Here is a 20,803-nt window from a genome sequence, read left to right on the forward strand (position 1 = left end):
GGTAAAGTCTATATTATCACACGGTGATTCAAACAGGTGCAGAGAGAAACTCAAGTCCACAACACTTGGTGCAAATCTCAAATGCAGCTCAGCAGTCTATAGGGAACTTCAGAGGAAAATGCAATCACGCAGAAAGTCTATAAGGCCGGTTTCACACGTCAGTGGCTCCGGTACATGTGGTGACAGTTTTCTCACGTACCGGAGACACTGACTCACGTAGACACATTAAAATCAATGTGTCTCTGCACATGTCAGCGTGTTTTCACAGACCGTGTGTCCGTTTGGAAAACACGGAGACATGTCAGTGTTCGTGGGAGCGCACGAATCACACGGACCCATTAAAGTCAATGGGTCCGTGTAAAACACGTACCGCACACGGATGCTGTCCATGTGCAGTCCGTGTGCCATGCAGGAGACAGCGCTACAGTAAGCGCTGTCCCCCCAGCTTGTGGTGCTGAAGCCGCCATTCATTTCTTCTCTCCAGCAGCGTTCGCTGGAGAGAAGGAATGAAAAATCATTGTTTTTTTCTTTTTTTTGCGGTTGAAATTAAAAGTTCCCCGTAACCAACCCCCTTCACCCCCTGTGCGCCCGCCCGCTGGAAATAAAATACTCAGCTCCCTCGATGCTTCCTCTCAGCGCCGCAGCTTGTCCTGTATGAGCGGTCACGTGGTGCCGCTCATTACAGTGATGAATATGCGGCTCCACCTCCCATAGGAAGCATGAATGGCGGCTTCAGCACCCAAAGCAGGGGACAGCGCTTACTGTAGCTCTGTCTCCTGCACGGTCCGTGTGGTACCCAGTCGGCACACGGCTGCCGCACGTGTGCCACACTGATGTGCCACGTGAGCACACGGACACGGATAACTCCGGTACCGATTTTTCTGGTACCGGAATTATCTGGACGTGTGAGACTGGCCTGAAGCACAATTATTCTTGAGGATACATGACACGAATAAGTCCTTGCTTAGTCCAAAACACAGATATGCTTATAAGGCAGTTCAAATAATATCTTAGCTCAACCAGGGAGGCCTGGGTAATAGTCTCAGGTTCTTGCAGAGCAGCAACAGCTTACATGTCCAGCAAATGCAGATGGAAGTAAACACGAGCAGCAGATGAAGGAGGATTACTGGAACTGGTGTATGCAGCAGGAACTCAGAGCAGAGTAGCAGGATAACCCCACAGGTTCACAGGAGCAGGTGTCATGGTTCTCAATGGCAAGAGACCGTAGTAAAGCATACAAAAGGACTAGCTCTTGGAAGATGGGAACTCGAGCTGACTGTGAGCTAAACCTACCGCACAACTAACAGTGGCCGGGTAGCGTGCCTACGTTTTATCCCTAGACGCCCAGCGCCAGCCGGAGGACTGACTGACCCTAGCAGAGGAAAATACAGACCTGGCTTACCTCTAGAGAAATTTTCCCCAAAAGGCAGACAGTAGCCCCCACATATATTGTCGGTGATTTTAGAGGAAAATGACATACGAAGTATGAAGATAGGTTTAGCAAATTGAGGTCTGCTTACTAGATAGTAGGAAGACAGAAAAGGGAACTTCACAGTCAGCTGAAAACCCTTTCAAAACACCATCCTGAAATTACTTTAAGACTCTAATATCAACTCATGACACCAGAGTGGCAATTTCAGCTCACAAGAGCTTCCAGCCTCAGAAATATTCAAAAACAGAGAACTGGAACAAAAATGCAAAACAATCTTAGGACTACAAGTCCAACTTAGCTGATAGTAGTCTAGGAGCAGGAACATGCAACAGAAAGGCTTCTGGTAACATTGTTGGCCGGCATAGAAATGACTGAGGAGCAAGGCTAAATAGAAACTCCCACATCCTGATGGAAACAGGTGAACAGAGGAGATGAAGCACACAAGTTCAGTACCACCAGTAACCACCGGGGCGAGCCCAGAAACCAAATTCACAACAAGCAGGTATATATCCGGGGAGTCACCAGAGGTCAGGAGCTGGATGCAAGGCAGAATACTCTATCACAAACTGAAGGCTGGGGTGGAGTTTTATAGCAGGAAGACTCAGTGCACATGAGACCAAAGACGCCATCTTGGAAAAGGGCAGTAATGCACAAAAAGGTAATAAAAATGTTCAGAGTCCTGACACATACCTCTCATGCAGGGCCGGTGTTAGGGGCAGGCAGACCAGTCAGTCGCCTAGGGCCCCCGCTCATCCAGGGGTGCAAGCCAGTGATGTGCTGCTAATAGTGGCATACCATGCATCTGCTATGGGGCTCCTGAGTAAAAGGGGCCTGGCGCTGCCAACTCTCAACATCATGTATTCAACTTATCGGCGTCATAGATGCCAATACAGTTGAAAGTAGTAGAGGACAGAGCGTCATGTGACGCTCCATCTACTATCACTCCCCCTTTGCCTCAGCGTGTGCCAGCAGGGGAGCTGATGAGACGCTGAAACGCTCTGCACTGCAGAAGCCAGAGCAGCGAGGGAACGAGGAGGAGAGGTAAGTATTGTGTGTGTGTGTGTGTCTGCTGCACGATACTGAGTGTGTGTTTGTGCAGGGACTGAATTATACTCTGAGCGGGTTGCTTTATACTCTGGGGGTGGCATTATACTGTGTGTGTGGTGGCTGCATTATACTCTGAGGGTGCTGCATTATACTGTCTGTGGTGGCTGCATTATACTCTGAGGGTGCTGCATTATACTGTGTGTGGTGGCTGCATTGTACTCTGAGGGTGCTGCATTATGCTCTGACGGGACTGCACTATACTGTTTGTGTGGGGTGCTGCATTATACTTTGTTATGGGCTGCAATATGCTCTACGAGGTGACTACATTATACTCTGAGAGGGGCTGCAGTATACTCTATCAAGGACCATGGGTAGTGTATTTTACTAAATGGGACCTGCATTATACTGTATTGAGGACTATCTGTACCAATCATTCTTGCTCAGCTGGAGTAAGGGTAGGTGTACACGGTCAGTAAAGGATGCAGGTTGGACACTGCATACTTGTTAAGTGTCCAGATGTTATAGCATAGTGGATGGGATTTTATGAAATCCCATCTCCACTATGTGTGCATCGGCACCCGCGGCTCACCTGTGGAGACAGACAGGCGGCACGTCTTTGCAGACCACAGCACGTAAACTTATCTTGCGGGGAGATGCTCATTCTCCGCAAGATAAATTCCCCCCGTACAATGTATTGGATGCAGTGAATCTGCACAGTTCAATGATCACATGGAGAATCGCCTGCGTATTAAAGCCGGCAGCGCTTTGGACGAAGCAGATATGTGCTGCGTCCATAGAGCTGCCTGTTCCTGACCATGGGCACGTACCCTAAAGAGGCCAGGAAACAAGCGTTGAACGACTTCAATATTGTCGATCACGCTCGTTTACCGGCCTGAACTTAGCACTTGTAAATACAACTGAAATGTTTCTGTGTGATGGTGCGATATGTTAGCATTTGGGGCCCCACTTTAAACTTTTACCCAGGGTCCCACTTTGTCTAAAACCGGCCCTGCCCTCCTGTCTACTTTACATCAGCACCATTTGTAAAATGTTGTTATATTTTGTTAGCATTTTAGAAGGTTTAAAAATGTAGCAGCAATTTTTTTTTTCATTTTTTCAAGGAAATTTGCAAAACTTAATTTTTAGGGATCTATTAAGTTTTGAAGTGACTTTGGGAGTCTTATATAATGGAAATTTCCCCCCCCCCCAAAAAAAAAAAAAAAAAAAGTGATACCATTTTAAAAACTGCATCCCTCAAGGTATTCAAAATTGCTTTATGGTAGTTTAGCTCTTCAGGTGCTTTTTAGGATTGAAAGCAAAATGTCATGACAGGAGTGAAGACCTTTATTTTTAACATCTACATGTTGCTATCTTCTGAACAGGCCACTGTAGCTGGCAGACTTTTAAGGCCATTATTTGGCTGTGAATTGCCATGACAAACATCAGGACCACACGATCAGGATCTCAGGGTGCCGATGGAGTTCTAGAGGAAGTTGCCACGCTGTATTAACCATCTGCATGCTGTAGTCACTATTGACCAGCATTTAAGGGGTTAAGGTACCTTCACACTGACCAACTTTCCAACGATAACGATAGCGATCCGTGACGTTGCAGCATCCTGGATAGCGATATCGTTGTGTTTGACACGCAGCAGCGATCTGGATCCTGCTGTGATATCGTTGGTCGGAGCTAGAAGTCCAGAACTTTATTTGGTCGTCAGATCGGCGTGTATCGTTGTGTTTGACAGCAAAAGCAACGATGCCAGCAATGTTTTACAATGGTAACCAGGGTAAATATCGGGTTACTAAGCGCAGGGCCGCGCTTAGTAACCCGATATTTACCCTGGTTACCATTGTAAAAGTAAAAAAAAAAACACTACATACTCACCGTCTGATGTCTGTCACGTCCCCCGGCGTCCGCGCTGCTGCTCAGAGCTTCCTGCACTGAATGTGTCAGTGCCGGCTGTAAAGCAAAGCACAGCGGTGACGTCACCACTCTGCTTTAGGGCCGGCGTTTACACAGTGCATGGAAGCGGACGTCGGGGGACGCGACAGGCACCGGAATGTAAGTATGTAGTGTTTGGGGTTTTTTTTACATTTACACTGGTAACCAGGGTAAACATCGGGTTACTAAGCGCGGCCCTGCGCTTAGTAACCCGATGTTTACCCTGGTTACCCGGGGACTTCGGCATCGTTGGTCGCTGGAGAGCTGTCTGTGTGACAGCTCTCCAGCGACCACACAACGACGAAACAGCGACGCTGCAGCGATCGGCATCATTGTCTATATCGCTGCAGCGTCGCTTAATGTGACGGTACCTTTAAACTACTATGGTCGGTACCAAGACTGGCCGTGGCTGATGCAGCAAGTTGTCAGCTATAGTGTACAGCTGCTGGACTGTCACCCGTCAGTGGATGCTAGTCTCTAGTGATGAGCGAGTAGGTCCCTTCTAACTCTACCATTCTATGATCATTCCCCCCCCCCCCAAATTGGTATAAAAAAATATATTTAATAAAACTTCCATTAACTTCAAATACTAGGGGGAGCAGCTGCTGAAATTTGCCATGAAAACCTAGTGTACCGTGTTAGGCTAAGTTCACACTGGGCATTTTGCTTTTTTTTTTTATGCTAAATTTTAGCTATGTTTTACAGTACCAGCTATGTTTATGAGATTTCATTAATCTCATGCACACAGCTTGGATTTTTTTGTCATCAGTATTTTGTGCTTTGCATGGTTTTTTGAACATAGAGCATGTCATTTCCCTCAGCATTTTTTTTTTTTTTTTTTTTTTTTTTTTTTCAGCGTTTCTTCCCCCATTGACTTGAATGGGGGATAAAAAAAAAGCTGCAAAACCTATGTTTTTGCCACAGCTTCTTTCCTGCAGGGAAAAAAAGCAACAAAAACACCCAGTGTTAACCTTGCCTAATGACTGCTGTAAATGTCAGCAGTATCTGACCAAATGTGTGAACGTGGCCTTATACTGGCATAGCAGAGTCGGTGTTTAGAGCACAGCATACTGCTGATTACTCTGCTGTGCTCTGAACCCTGCAGTGACGGTGGTGGTCAGTAACCTGACATTGTACAATTGATAGGCTACCGCGCTATTCTCACCGCTGGAAGACCTCTTTGCCGTATACAGTGATTTCACTTCTCCAGCGGTGAGAACAGCGCGTTAGGCTGCTGATCACAGCTCTGATACTCTCCGCATCTCCTGTCAACGCTAGGGCTGAACACTGTGAGCGGTGACGGGTAAACTGTAGTTTGTGGCACAGCTGTATGGTACAATAAAACCCCCAGGGGACATGCCCCGTTCACGGGGAGAGGGTTACCGTATTTGCAGTGTGATAATGTCTTGCTAAGACACTTCCACACCAGCAAATGAAAACTGCAGCCTCTTGTGGCTGCTGAAAAGAAATATTTAAAAATATGAAAACATTACTTAATTTTGTGTTTAAAAATAATAGATTACATAATCAATAATACGAAAATTCATGGCACATTCACTTTTAAGGCCGGCGTCACACTCAGCGTATGGAAATACGGTCCATTTTTTACGGCCGTAATACGCAGTAATTGTCCCAAAACACTGTTCCGTATTCAATGCGAGGATGCAATTTTTACGCACAAATTTATCTGTGTCATCCGTACCGCAATTTTTTTTTTATTTTTTTTTCACGCAGGCTTGCAAAATGGACATATCATGGATCCATGGGCTCAAATATTCGTAAAAACATATATACAGTGTGTGTGTGTGTGTGTGTGTGTGTGTGTGTGTGTGTGTATATATATATATATATATATATATATATACACTCACCGGCCACTTTATTAGGTACACCATGCTAGTAACGGGTTGGACCCCCTTTTGCCTTCAGAACTGCCTCAATTCTTCGTGGCATAGATTCAACAAGGTGCTGGAAGCATTCCTCAGAGATTTTGGTCCATATTGACATGATGGCATCACACAGTTGCCGCAGATTTGTCGGCTGCACATCCCAAAGATGCTCCATACAAGGCAGGATGGATCCATGCTTTCATGTTGTTTACGCCAAATTCTGACCCTACCATCCGAATGTCGCAGCAGAAATCGAGACTCATCAGACCAAGCAACGTTTTTCCAATCTTCTACTGTCCAATTTCGATGAGCTTGTACAAATTGTAGCCTCAGTTTCCTGTTCTTAGCTGAAAGGAGTGGTACCCGGTGTGGTCTTCTGCTGCTGTAGCCCATCTGCCTAAAAGTTCGACGCACTGTGCGTTCAGAGATGCTCTTAGGCCTACCTTGGTTGTAACGGGTGGCGATTTGAGTCACTGTTGCCTTTCTATCAGCTCGAACCAGTCTGCCCATTCTCCTCTGACCTCTGGCATCAACAAGGCATTTCCGCCCACAGAACTGCCGCTCACTGGATTTTTTTTCTTTTTCGGACCATTCTCTGTAAACCCTAGAGATGGTTGTGCGTGAAAATCCCAGTAGATCAGCAGTTTCTGAAATACTCAGACCAGCCCTTCTGGCACCAACAACCATGCCACGTTCAAAGGCAGTCAAATCACCTTTCTTCCCCATACTGATGCTCGGTTTGAACTGCAGGAGATTGTCTTGACCATGTCTACATGCCTAAATGCACTGAGTTGCCGCCATGTGATTGGCTGATTAGAAATTAAGTGTTAACAAGAAGTTGGACAGGTGTACCTAATAAAGTGGCCGGTGAGTGTGTGTATGTATATATATATATATATATTATATTATATTCTCAGAAAAGCCGGTAATTCAATTGCCGGATTTTGCTCTCTCCTTCACAAACCCGACAGGATATGAGACATGGTTTACATACAGTAAACCATCTCGTATCCCTTCTTTTATTACATATTCCTCTTTACTAATGTATCTGTGTAAAATTTGGGGTCTCTAGCTATTAACCTAAAGGGTTAAATCCCGGAAAAAATTGGCGTGGGCTCCCGCACAATTTTCTCCGCCAGAGTGGGAAAGCCAGTGACTGAGGGCAGCTATTAATAGCCTAGAGAGGGACCATGGTTATAGGACTCCTCAAACCCCCCCCCGGCTAAAAACATCTGCCCCCAGCCACCCCAGAAAAAGGCACATCTGGAAGATGCGCCTATTCTGGCACTTAGCCTCTCTCTTCCCACTCCCCTGTAGTGGTGGGATATGGGGTAATGAAGGGTTAATGTCACCTTGCTATTGTAAGTGGAATGCAGGGGAATGTACTGTAGTTACCTCGAGTCGCAGTGCTGCGCCCTCTGCTGGATGAACTCGAGCGTGAGAAAATATTCTGAAAAGTTCCCAGGCTCAAGTTCATATGAGTTCATCCAGCGGGGGGCGCATCACCGCGACTCGAGGTAACTATAGGACATTCCCCTGCATTCCATTCATTCACCAAGTTTTACAGTGAGGAGCACAGCTACATTAGCAGAGCTCCTGGGTGTAAAATGATTTAACCCCTTCAGATGGATTTACAGAGTGGGACAAGACTGTAACGACGGAAGGTATGGAATATTGTTGGTTTGTTTGTTTTTGTTTTTTTTTAACTTTATTTCAGGGTCTTCAGGTGGATTAAGAGTATAATAAAATATTAAAACACCCTGTGTCTTTATTTCATTAAAATACTTTTTTAATAGAGTGTGTGATCAATATAATATATATATATATATATATATATATATATATATATATATACACACACACACACACACACACACACACACACACACACACACACACACACACACACACACACACACACACACACACACACACACACACACACACACACACACACACACACACACATTCTACCTATTCTGTCAGTGTGATTTTACTGTACACCGCACTGAATTGCCAGCTTTTCTAGAGAACACCGGTGACAAGTCACACGCATGGTCCGTGTGTAATCCGTAATTTTCTCGCTCCCATAGACTTTCATTGGCGTATTTTTTGCGCAATACGCTGACAAACGCAGCATGCTGCGATTTTCTACGGCCGTACAAGACCGTATAATACGGATCCGTAAAATACGGCAGATAGGAGCTGGGCCATAGAAAATCATTGTACCGTGTGTAATCTGTATTTTCTGCGCCTCTCATACGTCCGTAAAACTCGCCAGTGTGACGCCGGCCTAAGAGTTCAGACCACCCAAAGCTATTTAGTTTTGCATAAAGGTAGATAGATCAGGCTGGTCTGCCAGTCAGGAGCGTTGATGCCCACATAGTATTCACGCACTCTTGTGGTCATGTTTGCCACTGAGACTGATGGGCAATGGACTGCTGTTGGTCTAGGGTATACATCATCACTATATCTTTATATGTACATATAGGACAAGGACGCTAATTTTATCTGATTGATCGCTTGATACGTTATGTGCAAGATCTATTTTTTTTTTTTTTTTTACTATCTACTCTGACTACTGATTAGCACTTGGGGTGACTGAATGATTTGCCGCATACTGATCAAGGAGTATGCGTAGCTTTATGAATGGGGTCTAGAAAGTGCCCTCTAGTCTGAGTTTTACCTATTGACTCCTACTTGCATATTTACCTTTGGGAACAGATATAAGTTTTTGTGATAACAATTTGTTTAACATATGGCCGTCTCTGCCAACACTGATACAATTGTCATTGTGTCTGTTATCACGTTAGGAGGTGCCTTCCTGGCAGGTGACTTTGTGTTCTGCTAACTTCAGTTTTGTTCAGGACTTAAAGGATTGTCAGAAAATACTAGTTGTTCCAGATAATCAAAAAAGAAGGCAGGGCAGATGAAGTCCACCTTGCTGCCTGTATGACCCCACCCAGTAACTGAAGCCGTCCAGGATATCTGTATGTTATATGTGGGTTAATTACATGCTAATATAGATCTGAGCTATTGTTAAATGATCTCTACTATTAAATGTATAACCCGACAACACTCACTAAAATCTACTGAGGAAGAAGGTGGGGGGGCAAGCTTCTGTAAGAAGAGGGACCGGACCGGGGGTACCTTTCTTGAATCGGGTCCGGAACTGTCGGGACTGTCACCTTTGTTGTCTGGGTGAAAGCTTAGAAACCAGGACCGACCTTTGCACTCGACAGCAGGGGGTGTAGCTAGGCTAAAAAGGGCAGAGCGCGTGAAAAGGCAGAGAGACTTGGTGGGAACACGCAGCGCGGGAAGTTTGGTGCTCCGTCCTCTGAGCACCATGACAGCGCAGACCCATGCTACAGTAAAAGACACCTAAACAATAATGCCCTCTCGGCCAGCTAAGGGCATACCTCTAGGCCAAAACATATAAACCAAAAAAAACCTAAAAAACCATGCTACAGTAACCCTGCTGCCACTTACTGAGACTGTGACCGGAGAACTGCCTCTTGCCCGTTGGCTCCCGCTGCTGAAGGTACCCAACGCTACGGGTCAGTAAATACTGCGCACGTGCCGCCTAAGAAAGACCGGGTGACTCACCGAGAACTGTTCCCTCTCACCCGCATACTGCTGTCAAGCTCCGGCAGTGTTGGAGACTGCAATTCACTCTGCAAACCCGACTCCTTGACCCAGGATCCCACGCAAGATGTCGAGGACTCATCGTCACCGCCAGGAACGAATCCTCATCGCCTGCAGGATGACACCGGATTCATCACGTGCTGACCACACTGACACCATCGTTTGAACCTAGTACACTGCAGTCAGGAAGCCGTCACTCATAACTTAACCCTTAATGAACAGTTGTTATACTTCTTCCCCTCAATACCTCCCTCAGCACACCTATTGTGCTCATATCACCTGCCATACCCCTGCCTCTCCTTTCCCCTCCCTGCATGGAGTATTACCCCGTTCAAGTATAAAATGTAAAGTTAACTCTTGCTCTGCCACCTGTCCGTTACTGCATATCGCAATCTGCTCACACTTCTACAACTTGTTAAATAGCACACAGATGGCAACCAGCGCTCTCCATATTTTTACGATGGACCTGATTTTCAGGGATTTAAAAAAAAACCAATGATAATATTTACAAGCCCATGGGACCTAAATCATATGTTGTGGACCTAAAGTAGGAAAAAAATACTTTGGCATTGGTCTTGTAAGGAAAGGATGGGTCCATGAACTCCACTAGGACTGTGGTCCACTCATGCCCTGCTAGATCTCAGTGACTTCATTCTGCCGTGCGCTGACAGGGAGGAGGCCTACTTGTAAGCAGTGTGCTAACCTTCCTGCTAAGGCAAGGTTCACACTAGTGCCCAGCTATCTGGTTTTTTTTCTGTTATCGGTAAAGAGAAAATTAACTTCTGCAGAGCGGACACTTGTGGTTTTGAGTAAAAATCTTTTACTTTAATAAACCCATGTAAAGTAATTTTCATGATATTTCCTATCTGGTCACAGATGTACTTGGTACCATGGATGTATGGTGAAGATGTGTTGAACTATAAATTTATTCCTGCCACATGTATAATTTGGGCAGGAGGCTGTGCGATCGTGGCCTCGGCGTGTGCGTACACTATTCCTTCTCGTGTGTGGCTGTCGTTTTCCTTCTGCTGCTGATTCCAGGAACACTATCTCCTTTGTGCATTTTACTGCTCCATCCTGAAGCTGAGGGGGTAGAGTCATGTCTTTAATAAACATTAAATCGTAGCCTGCTTGCGAGAGTTCCTAAGTTCTGCAACTTTCTTTTTTACTAAAAGCAGAAATATTCTCTCCCCTTTATTTCCAGATCTGAATAACGATGCCGGAGAAGGTTCTAGTAACAGGAGGTGCTGGCTACATAGGAAGCCACTGCGTCTTGGAGTTGATAGAAGCTGGCTACGAACCCGTAGTTATAGACAATTTCCACAATGCCATTCGAGGTAAGCCAGCAAAAGGAAACCGTGTACAATGTTGTATGTGGTGTCATCTGGTCCTTGGATATGACTTGCCTATGATTGAGGTACGTCATTAATTTCAGCTTGTGGGGACTCCTTGCACCCCAAACCCCCCCCCATTACCAGCTATTATCTGCACTGGTGGTTGCCAGATATATACAATGTAAGATGGGGTGGAATACGGCAGCCCCATGATTTTTTATTTTTTTTTTGCCAAGAACTGCACCAAGTGAGCGGCAGGCAGAAAAAGAGCAGAACTCTACAGCAGCCACTCGGCTTTGTACATGGCCTCTGTGTAATTGCCCATACCGTTCTTAGGCTAGGTTCACATTGTGTTAGGGCAATCCGTTTAGCGCTAGCGGATTGCGCTAACGCAATGTTTATTTAGGGGCCGCGTTCAGGGGTCGCGTTAACGTCCCCGCTCTCGCAGATCCCTGATCTGCGAGAGCGGGGAACGGACCTCGGGCGCGCCGCGGACGCTGCAAGCAGGGTCCGAGGCGCGTCACAGAAGAACGGCACATCACTAGCGCGAGCAGAAAAAGGCACGCGCTAGTGATGCGCTGCAGGCGAATTTAACATTGCTGTCAATGGGTGCGCTAACGGACCCGTTGCACGGCGTTAATTGCGACATTTTCGCCGTGCAACGCTGTCCGTTAGCGACCACCCACTAACGCAATGTGAACTTAGCCTAATATTCAGCACCTGCCATAGCTGATCAGTGGAGGTATTGGGTATTTGATATCGTCAACCTCTTAATAGTTCATTAGTGATGAGGCGTAGCTAGGGTTTTGGTTCAGGGGGGTGAAGCTTCTGAGTGGGCCCCTAACCAGGTAACCTTGATGACAACTTGGTGACGCGCCCGAATACTGGAGGAGAACCTCAGCAAATGACCGCGCTATTACTAAAGATAATCTCTATATAACGACCAACATGGATATTACCGCCATATGGTCAGTGGTAGATACCAGCCCTACAGAACATATAAGAGATTACAGCACAGTTACAGATAATGACTTACCGCTGACATTCTCTCATGGAATCGTTCATTTTTCCCGTCTTTTCCATCTGTCCCAGACCGACATGACAACTTCTTCCAGCCAGGACTCATCTGCATAGAATACAATAAAGACACAATTTCGCTTCTCATATTCCAGTCACATCACCATCTATTCCCAACCTGCACAAACTCCTCATCCTACTGATACCCCAATACTGAGCCGCTGCTGCCCTATGTGTCCCTATTACTGCACCTGATACCCCAGTACTGAGCTGCTGCTGCTGTATGTGTCCCTATTACTGCACCTGATACCCCAATACTGAGCCGCTGCTGCCTTGTGTCTCTATTACTGAGCCACTGCTGCCGTATGTGTCCCTATTACTGCACCTGCTAAAGCACCCCTCTATAATATAGTAATGCCGGGTGCATGTGCCCTAGAAAACAGTGCTCTTATTTTGCCCCCTAGAAAGTAATAATGCCCTGTGTGCCCCTTTGATAGTCACAGTAACCAGAGTTCCCCTATAACAATAAGTGCCCACTTTACATTTAAAGGGAACCTGTCACCCCGTTTTTTCCGTATGAGATAAAAATACTGTTAAATAGGGCCTGAGCTGTGCATTACAATAGTGTATTTTGTGGACCCCGATTCCCCACCTATGCTGCCGAAATACGTTACAAAAGTAGTCGTTTTCGCCTGTCAATCAGTCTGGTCTGGTCAAAAGGGCGTGGTGTCTTCCCCCAGATCTTTCTTAGTTTTCCGTTGGTGGCGTAGTGGTGTGCGCATGCCCAAGGACCCAAATCCACGTCACAGGGGAGTGAAAAGAGCGCGATGTGCTGTATTTCATTGGTGATCGGTGGGCGCGGCCATCTTCCATTGGCCGCGCGTGCGCAGAAGCGGCGCTCTGCTGGCCGCGGCTTCAGGAAAATGGCCGCAGGATGTCGCGCGTGCGCAGATGGAGATCGCGGCGGCCATTTTCCTGAAGCCGAGATGCGAATTCTGCTTCAGGAAAATGGCCGCCGCGATCTCCATCTGCGCACGCGCTGCATCCCGCGGCCATTTTCCTGAAGCCGCGGCCAGCAGAGCGCCGCTTCAGTGTTGCTTCAGTGTTGCCACATAATCTTCTTTTGTCGTGATGCCATCTATTTTGTGAAGTGTACCAGTCCTTCCTGCATCAAAAACAACCCCACAATGTGATGCTGCCACCCCTGTGTTTTACTGTTGGGTTGGTGTTCTTAGGCTTCCAAGCTTCTACCTTTTTTCCTCCAAGCATAACTATGGTCATTTATGCCCCAAAAGTTCAATTTTCTTTTCATCAGACCACAGGACATGTCTCCAAAAATTAAGGTATTTGTTTCTGTGTGCATTTTCAAACCTTAATCTGGCTTTTTTATGTTTCTTTTGGAGTAATGGCTTCTTCCTGGCAGAGTGGCCTTTCAGCCCATGTTGATACAATACTAGTTTCACTGTGGATATTGGCTCAATCTTACTACCTTCCACCATCATCTTCACAAGGTCATCTCTGGTACACAGAACCCATCTCCTTCTTGTCAAGTAAATAAGGCAGCACACTGCAGTGCTAAAACATGCAAACATGAAACATGAAAACTGAACTGCATTACTGCACTAGAAATATGAAAAATGCGAGCGTTTAGCGCATAAAAATGGCCAATTTTATGTGAACCTGGTAGCCACTTTAGGGCATCTCTTGTATACCAGGTTCTACGCTTTCCTTTCCTCGCTGAGAATAAACGTCTCCATCTGAATGGGTACCTGTGAAAACCTCTTCTTAGACTAACAATCTCTCTCTCTGTGGAGGGGTAATGGACCTGTTGCGATTAAAACACCTGTGGCTAGGAGGTGGAGTGCTCGGTCAGAAGGCTAAAGAATACGCTGCAGTGTGCTGCCTTATTTACTTGACTGTATATGAATTGGTTACTCTAGGTTCAACACCTGTTCACACTTAAGGTACCTTCACACGAAACGACTTTGTAACGATATCGCTAGTGATCCGTGACGTTGCAGCGTCCTCGCTAGCGATATCGTTTAGTTTGACACGCAGCAGCGATCAGGATCCTGCTGTGATGTCGCTGGTCGCTGAATAAAGTCCAGAACTTTATTTGGTCGTCCGATCGCCGTGTATCGTTGTGTTTGAAAGCAAAAGCAACGATACCAGCGATGTTTTACACTGGTAACCAGGGTAAACATCGGGTTACCAAGCGCAGGGTGTTTAGCGCATAAAAATGGCCAATTTTATGTGTACCTGGTAGCCACTTTAGGGCATCTCTCGTATACCAGGTCCTACGCTTTCCTTTCCTCGCTGAGAATAAAAGTCTCCATCTGAATGGGTACCTGTGAAAACCTCTTCTTAGACTAACATTCTCTCTCTCTGTGGAGGGGTAATGGACCTGTTGTGATTAAAACACCTGTGGCTAGGAGGCGGAGTGCTCGGTCAGAAGGCTAAAGAATACATTTCAAAAAACTGACCGTCACATCCAAACATAGACTAAAGGTACCTTCACACGAAGCGACGCTGCAGCGATAGCGACAACGATGTCGATCGCTGCAGCGTCGCTGTTTGATCGCTGGGGAGCTGTCACACAGACCGCTCTCCAGCGACCAACGATGCCGAGGTCCCCGGGTAACCAGGGTAAACATCGGGTTGCTAAGCGCAGGGCCGCGCTTAGTAACCCGATGTTTACCCTGGTTACCAGCGTAAAAGTAAAAAAAACAAACAGTACATACTTACCTGCGCATCCCCCAGCGTCTGCTTCCTGACACTTACTGAGCGCAGTGTCAGGAAGCAGACGCTGGGGGACGCGCAGGTGAGCATGTACTGTTTGTTTTTTTTTACTTTTACGCTGGTAACCAGGGTAAACATCGGGTTACTAAGCGCGGCCCTGCGCTTAGCAACCCGATGTTTACCCTGGTTACCCGGGGACCTCGGCATCGTTGGTCGCTGGAGAGCGGTCTGTGTGACAGCTCCCCAGCGATCAAACAGCGACGCTGCAGCGATCGACATCGTTGTCGCTATCGCTGCAGCGTCGCTTCGTGTGAAGGTACCTTTAGTCTATGTTTGGATGTGACGGTCAGTTTTTTGAAATGTATTCTTTAGCCTTCTGACCGAGCACTCCGCCTCCTAGCCACAGGTGTTTTAATCACAACAGGTCCATTACCCCTCCACAGAGAGAGAGAATGTTAGTCTAAGAAGAGGTTTTCACAGGTACCCATTCAGATGGAGACTTTTATTCTCAGCGAGGAAAGGAAAGCGTAGGACCTGGTATACGAGAGATGCCCTAAAGTGGCTACCAGGTACACATAAAATTGGCCATTTTTATGCGCTAAACACTCTCATTTTTCATATTTCTAGTGCAGTAATGCAGTTCAGTTTTCATGTTTCATGTTTCCATCTCCTTCCTGAGCAGTATGATGGCTGAACATTCCCCTCTTGTTTGTTCTTGCATATAATTGTTTGTACAGACGAACGAGGCATCTTCAGGTATCTTGAAATTGTACCCAAGGATGTGTACAGTTTTGGGCTTCAGTGCTCAGGAAGGATATAATGGAACAAAGGAGGGCAACAAAATTAATAAAGGGGATTGGGGAACTACAATACCCAGAGAGATTAGCAAAATTAGGATTATTTAGTCTGGGGAAAAAAGACAACTGAGGGGCGATCTAATAACCATGTACAAGTATATAAGGGGACAATACAAATCTCTCTCCGAGGATGTTTATACCAAGGAAGGTGATGGTCACAAGGGGGCATTCCCTGCGTCTGGAGGAGAGAAGGTTTTTCCACCAACATAGAAAAGGATTCTTTACTGTTAGGGCAGGGAGAATCCGGAATTCCTTATCTGAGGAGGTGGTGATGGCGAACTCAGTCGAGGGGTTCAAGAGAGGCCTGGATGTCTTCCTGGAGCGTAACAATATTGTATCTTAGTTATTCGTTTCTTTAGAAGGACATAGATCTGGGGATTTATTCTGACGGAATATAGGCTGAACTGGATGGACAAATGTCTTTTTTCGGCCTAAGCTAACTATGTTACTATGATGAGCCAGACTTGTCCACAATTCTCTTCCTGATATCTTGTCTGATTTCTTGACTTTCACATGATGCTACACAAAGAAGCAGTGCGTTTCAGGTGTGCATTATAATACATCCACAGGTGTGTCTCAGTTGCTGCCAAAGAAACCCTATCAGAAGCTTCCAAACACATGACCTCATCATGCCATGGGGAGTCCAGAATTGTTTAAAGGCATAGAAACTTTAGTGTATGCAAACTTTTTTGACTTTGCAGTAAGTAATAGAGAATGTTTTAAAGCATTTTTCTCTTGAAAGGTTTATTCTGATTATGTCAGATATTGAGGAAAAACATGCATATGTGTCTTTTTAGTGTATGTAAACTTCTGATTTAACCCCCTTATTGCCATTGGACGAGATGGTACGTCCAATGGCAGTACCCCCGCTTTGATGTGAGACCGCATCAAAGCCGGGACATGTCAGCTGTTTTGAACAGCTGACATGTGCCCGCAATAAGCATGGGCGGAATCACGAGCCTATTAACTAGTTAAATGCCGCTGTCAAACTCTGACAGCGGCATTTAACTTGCGCTTCCGGCCATCGGGCTGGAAATATGTGCATCGCTGACCCCTGTCACGTGAACGGGGGTCATTGGCATAACAACCAGAGGTCTCCTTGAGACCTCCTATGGTTGTTAATGCCGGATTGCTATGAGCACCACACTGTGGTCGGCGCTCATAGCAATGCAGTAATTCTGCTACATAGAGGCAATCTGAGCATCGCCTCTATGTAGCAGAGCCAACCAAGTTGTGGCAGCTTCTAGCCTCCCATGGACACTATTGAAGCGTGCCAAAACTTAAAGAAAAGTAGTTTTAAAAATATTTAAAAAATACGTTTAAATCACCTCCCTTTCGCCTCATTCAAAATAAAACAATAAAAAAAATCAAATCGCGTTCAGAATGGCCCGATATATCAATAAAAAAAGGATTAACCTGATTGCTAAACTGCGTAGTGAGAAAAAAATTGAAACGCCAGTTAAAAAAAAAAAAAAACAACTTGGTTGCCACAACATTGCATTAAAATGCAATAACGGGCGATCAAAAGAACGTATCTGCACAAAAGTGATATCATTAAAAACCCAAAAATAAGCCCTCACCCAACCCGAGATCACAAAAATGGAGACCCTACAGGTATCGGAAAACGGCGCTTTTTTTTTTTTTTTTTTTTAATAGCAAACTTTGGAACTTTTTTTTTCACCACTTCGATAAAAAGAGCCCAGACATGTTTTGGTGTCTGAGCTCCTATTGACCTGGAGAATCATAATAGTAGGTCAGGTTTAGCATTTAGTGAACCTAGCAAAAAAGCCAAACAAAAAACAAGTGTGGGATTGCCCTTTTTTCCAGTTTCACCACACTTGGAATTTTTTTTTTTTCCCGTTTTCGAGTACTGACATGCTAAAACGAATGATGTCGTTCAAAAGTACAACTCGTCCCGCAAAAAATAAGCCCGCGTGGCCATATTGATGGAAAAATAAAGTTATGGCTCTGGGAAGGAGGGGAGTGAAAAACAAGAACGTAAAACAGAAAAAGGCTCCGGTCATGAAGGGGTTAAACTGTATGTAGGTTGTATGAGGAATCCTCATGACTTGAACATTTAGCAGCGAAGGAGCTTTGTACAAGCCTGAGTTCAGGGTACAGTCTACAAGGTGTCAGCCAGGTGTGGTTCACCTCTGTTTGACTATGAAGCAGTGCAAACACTGTGTTCATGCTGGTAGACTGACAAATGCCAGGATGTTGGGGGGGAAAAAACTGAAGAGCAAAAAGCGCAATAGGGTCTTATCATGCTTAAATTTGTCAGCTGCTGTAGTCCTTCGGGTTAAAAAAAACAAAACGTTGAAACGCCTGAAGAAATGCAATAGGTGGGTTGTCCACAATGCTGATTGAGATCCGAAAGAATAGTCCATGATACAAAGTAGACTTGATGCACTTTTATTAAAAATGCATTTCAAAGTCTTCAGACTTCATCAAGATGTAACCACAAAGTTTGTATGAATTCTTGCTAAACATAGTGTATGGTCAAGATAAACTACACATAGTGACATCCAACATCCTCAGTCTAGTCTGACCATACTCTAAGGTGTAGGATATCTGACTGAACGTGAATATTTCATAATGGATGGCCTGTATTACTCAAAGAAAACCCTGATTTTCTTTGTGTGGATGATTCTTTACACTTCTATCGTTTTTACCAAACGTAAGTCCTGAACAATGAGCAGCAATATTAGTTTTGTGTAGGTACATCTTTACTCCTTTTAAGATACTTTCAAAATCCCAAACAGGACATATTAACTAGCTCTAATCTAAGGTACAGGAAACGGGGATTTGCTATTTTATGTGCAAAACATAATCAACATCTTTTCAGCAACTCTGCAGTTCCAGATTAATAGGAAGGATATCCTTTTGCAAGATATTTTCTTTGTATTGCACTTTGGCATGTAAAGAAATCTCTGCTCCGCTGCCTGTTGTTCTCCGTCAGTAGCTGTGCCAACATCCCCCTGACATACCCATGCACTCTTGGTTTGGCTGAGTGTGCATATGCTCACAATAGGAAGAGGGGAATAAGCTGGAGCAGCAGCCTACATCCCTGGGATACTTATGTTTGCATACAGTAGTTGCAGAATACACCAACTGTTAAATTTAAAAGGAATCTGGAGGAATAGAAATATACAGAATGGTCCCAAATATTCTTCTTAGCCCTGTAATCCCCCCACAGACCAATGAGATGGTGGAAATGATCCTCATGTAGAATATTATTATTAGTCTCTTCTACAGATCAGCTTTTATAGACCCCTGTTATACATTAGACATATGGTGACTTATAAATGTGGCTAAGTTCTTCTTACAAAAAAAGGCATACCTGTAAAGGACTATACTCGCATCACAGGGATTAAATACCTATTCTTCAAAGCATTGCCAAAGTGACTTCTTCTTTTTAATAAGTTGTCTAAATAACCGGTATTTTGTCTTAAAGGGGCCAATGGTCTACCAGTAAGTTTGCTGAGAGTGCAGGAAATTGTTGGCAAGAAGATTGAATTTGAAGAAATCGATCTCTTGGATCGGGTTGCACTAAACAGCTTGTTTGATAAGGTACAAACCACTCAAGAACGGAGCTACTGTCTCTGAGAATGTGTGATGTTCAGCCTTCTCGTACTCTTTCTGCATTCGCACAATTACTTTTGAGATAGATCAAGCATGTATCTTTGTATCTACCTTTCTCACGGCCTGGCAAAAAACATCCAGAAGTGTGTGGACTCTGGACAAAATAAAATCGGGACTAAGACTAAACTCTGATTCCCTCCCCCCATCATTCATCGTGACCCCACAAGGACCCTCAAAAGAGGAACGGCTGGCCTTACAACAAGAAATTCTGGGCCTAGTGGAGAAGGCCGTTCTTCAGGAGGTCCCCTCCCCCCCCCCCCTGCCAAGAAAGGAGCAAATGTTTTTACTCCCCTCCTTTCTTAAGGAGAAAGCCAGACGGGACATTCAGGACAATTGTAAACTTAAGAAAGCTAAACAAATGTTTGGAGGTGCAGCCGTTCAAGATGGAAACGATAAAATCAGAGGTGAAAATGCTATTTCCTTCCTGTATCATGACTGTGTTAGACATAAAGGACACATGGGACACATACTATCATGTCCCCCATCCACAAAAGCTATCGCAGATTCCTCAGGGTGGCAGTCACAATACAGGGGGATATAAAACATTATCCGTTCAAAGCCCTGCCATTTGGGTTGGCCATTGCCCCAAGGTTATTCACCAAGATAGTGGCAGGGGTAATAGCACACTTAAAGGGAAACTGTCACAACCCCCCCCCCCCAGGCGTTTGTAACAAAAAGAGCCACCTTGTGCAGCACTAATACTACATTCTGACAAGGTGGCTCTTTTAGTTCGGGTCCCTGGCACTTCTGAAAGAATAGTTTTTGAAATGAGTCCCTCATACCTCGAAATCGCCACAGGGCAGGTCTTTCCCCTCTAATCCAGATGCCTCCCAGCCATCACTCGTGGCCCCTGCATGCCGCCTCCTCTTCTTTCGTTAGCGTCCCCGGTGCCTGCGCTGTAAGTTCGAAGGGCAGCGCAACTGCACATACCCTAAAAAAATAACAGCGCCGGGAACGCTAATGAAGGAAGAGGAGGCGGCGCGCAGAGGCCATGAGCGACGGCTGGGAGACGTCTGGATTAGGGGGAACGACCTGCTCCTGTGGCGATTTCGAGGTATGAGGGACTAATTTCAAAAACGATTCTTTCAGCAGTGCCAGGGACCCGAACTAAAAGAGCCACCTTGTCAGAATACAGTATTAGTGCTGCACAAGGTGGCTCTTTTAGTTACAAACGCCTGGGGGGGGGGGGGGGGTGTGACAGGTTCCCTTTAAGGGAGCAAAATATCTTGATAGTCCGGTGCCTAGATGACTTTCTGT

General features: G+C 45.5%; 1 protein-coding gene across 3 annotated transcripts in view; it reads left to right on the forward strand.

Annotated features, from left to right (window-relative positions):
* The window catches only part of GALE (UDP-galactose-4-epimerase), a 75,634-nt gene that overhangs the window by 33,384 nt on the left and 21,447 nt on the right, over positions 1-20,803 (forward strand). For all 3 annotated transcript variants that reach the window (XM_077296145.1, XM_077296144.1, XM_077296143.1), the window contains 2 exons: positions 11,162-11,294; positions 19,359-19,474. In XM_077296145.1, the coding sequence (XP_077152260.1) occupies positions 11,174-11,294; positions 19,359-19,474 (237 nt within the window). In that variant the 5' untranslated portion in view covers positions 11,162-11,173. The remainder of the gene's footprint in view (positions 1-11,161; positions 11,295-19,358; positions 19,475-20,803) is intronic.

This window comes from Ranitomeya variabilis, chromosome 3 (genome assembly GCF_051348905.1).
Source record: "Ranitomeya variabilis isolate aRanVar5 chromosome 3, aRanVar5.hap1, whole genome shotgun sequence".
In the NCBI taxonomy this organism is placed as follows: domain Eukaryota; kingdom Metazoa; phylum Chordata; class Amphibia; order Anura; family Dendrobatidae; genus Ranitomeya; species Ranitomeya variabilis.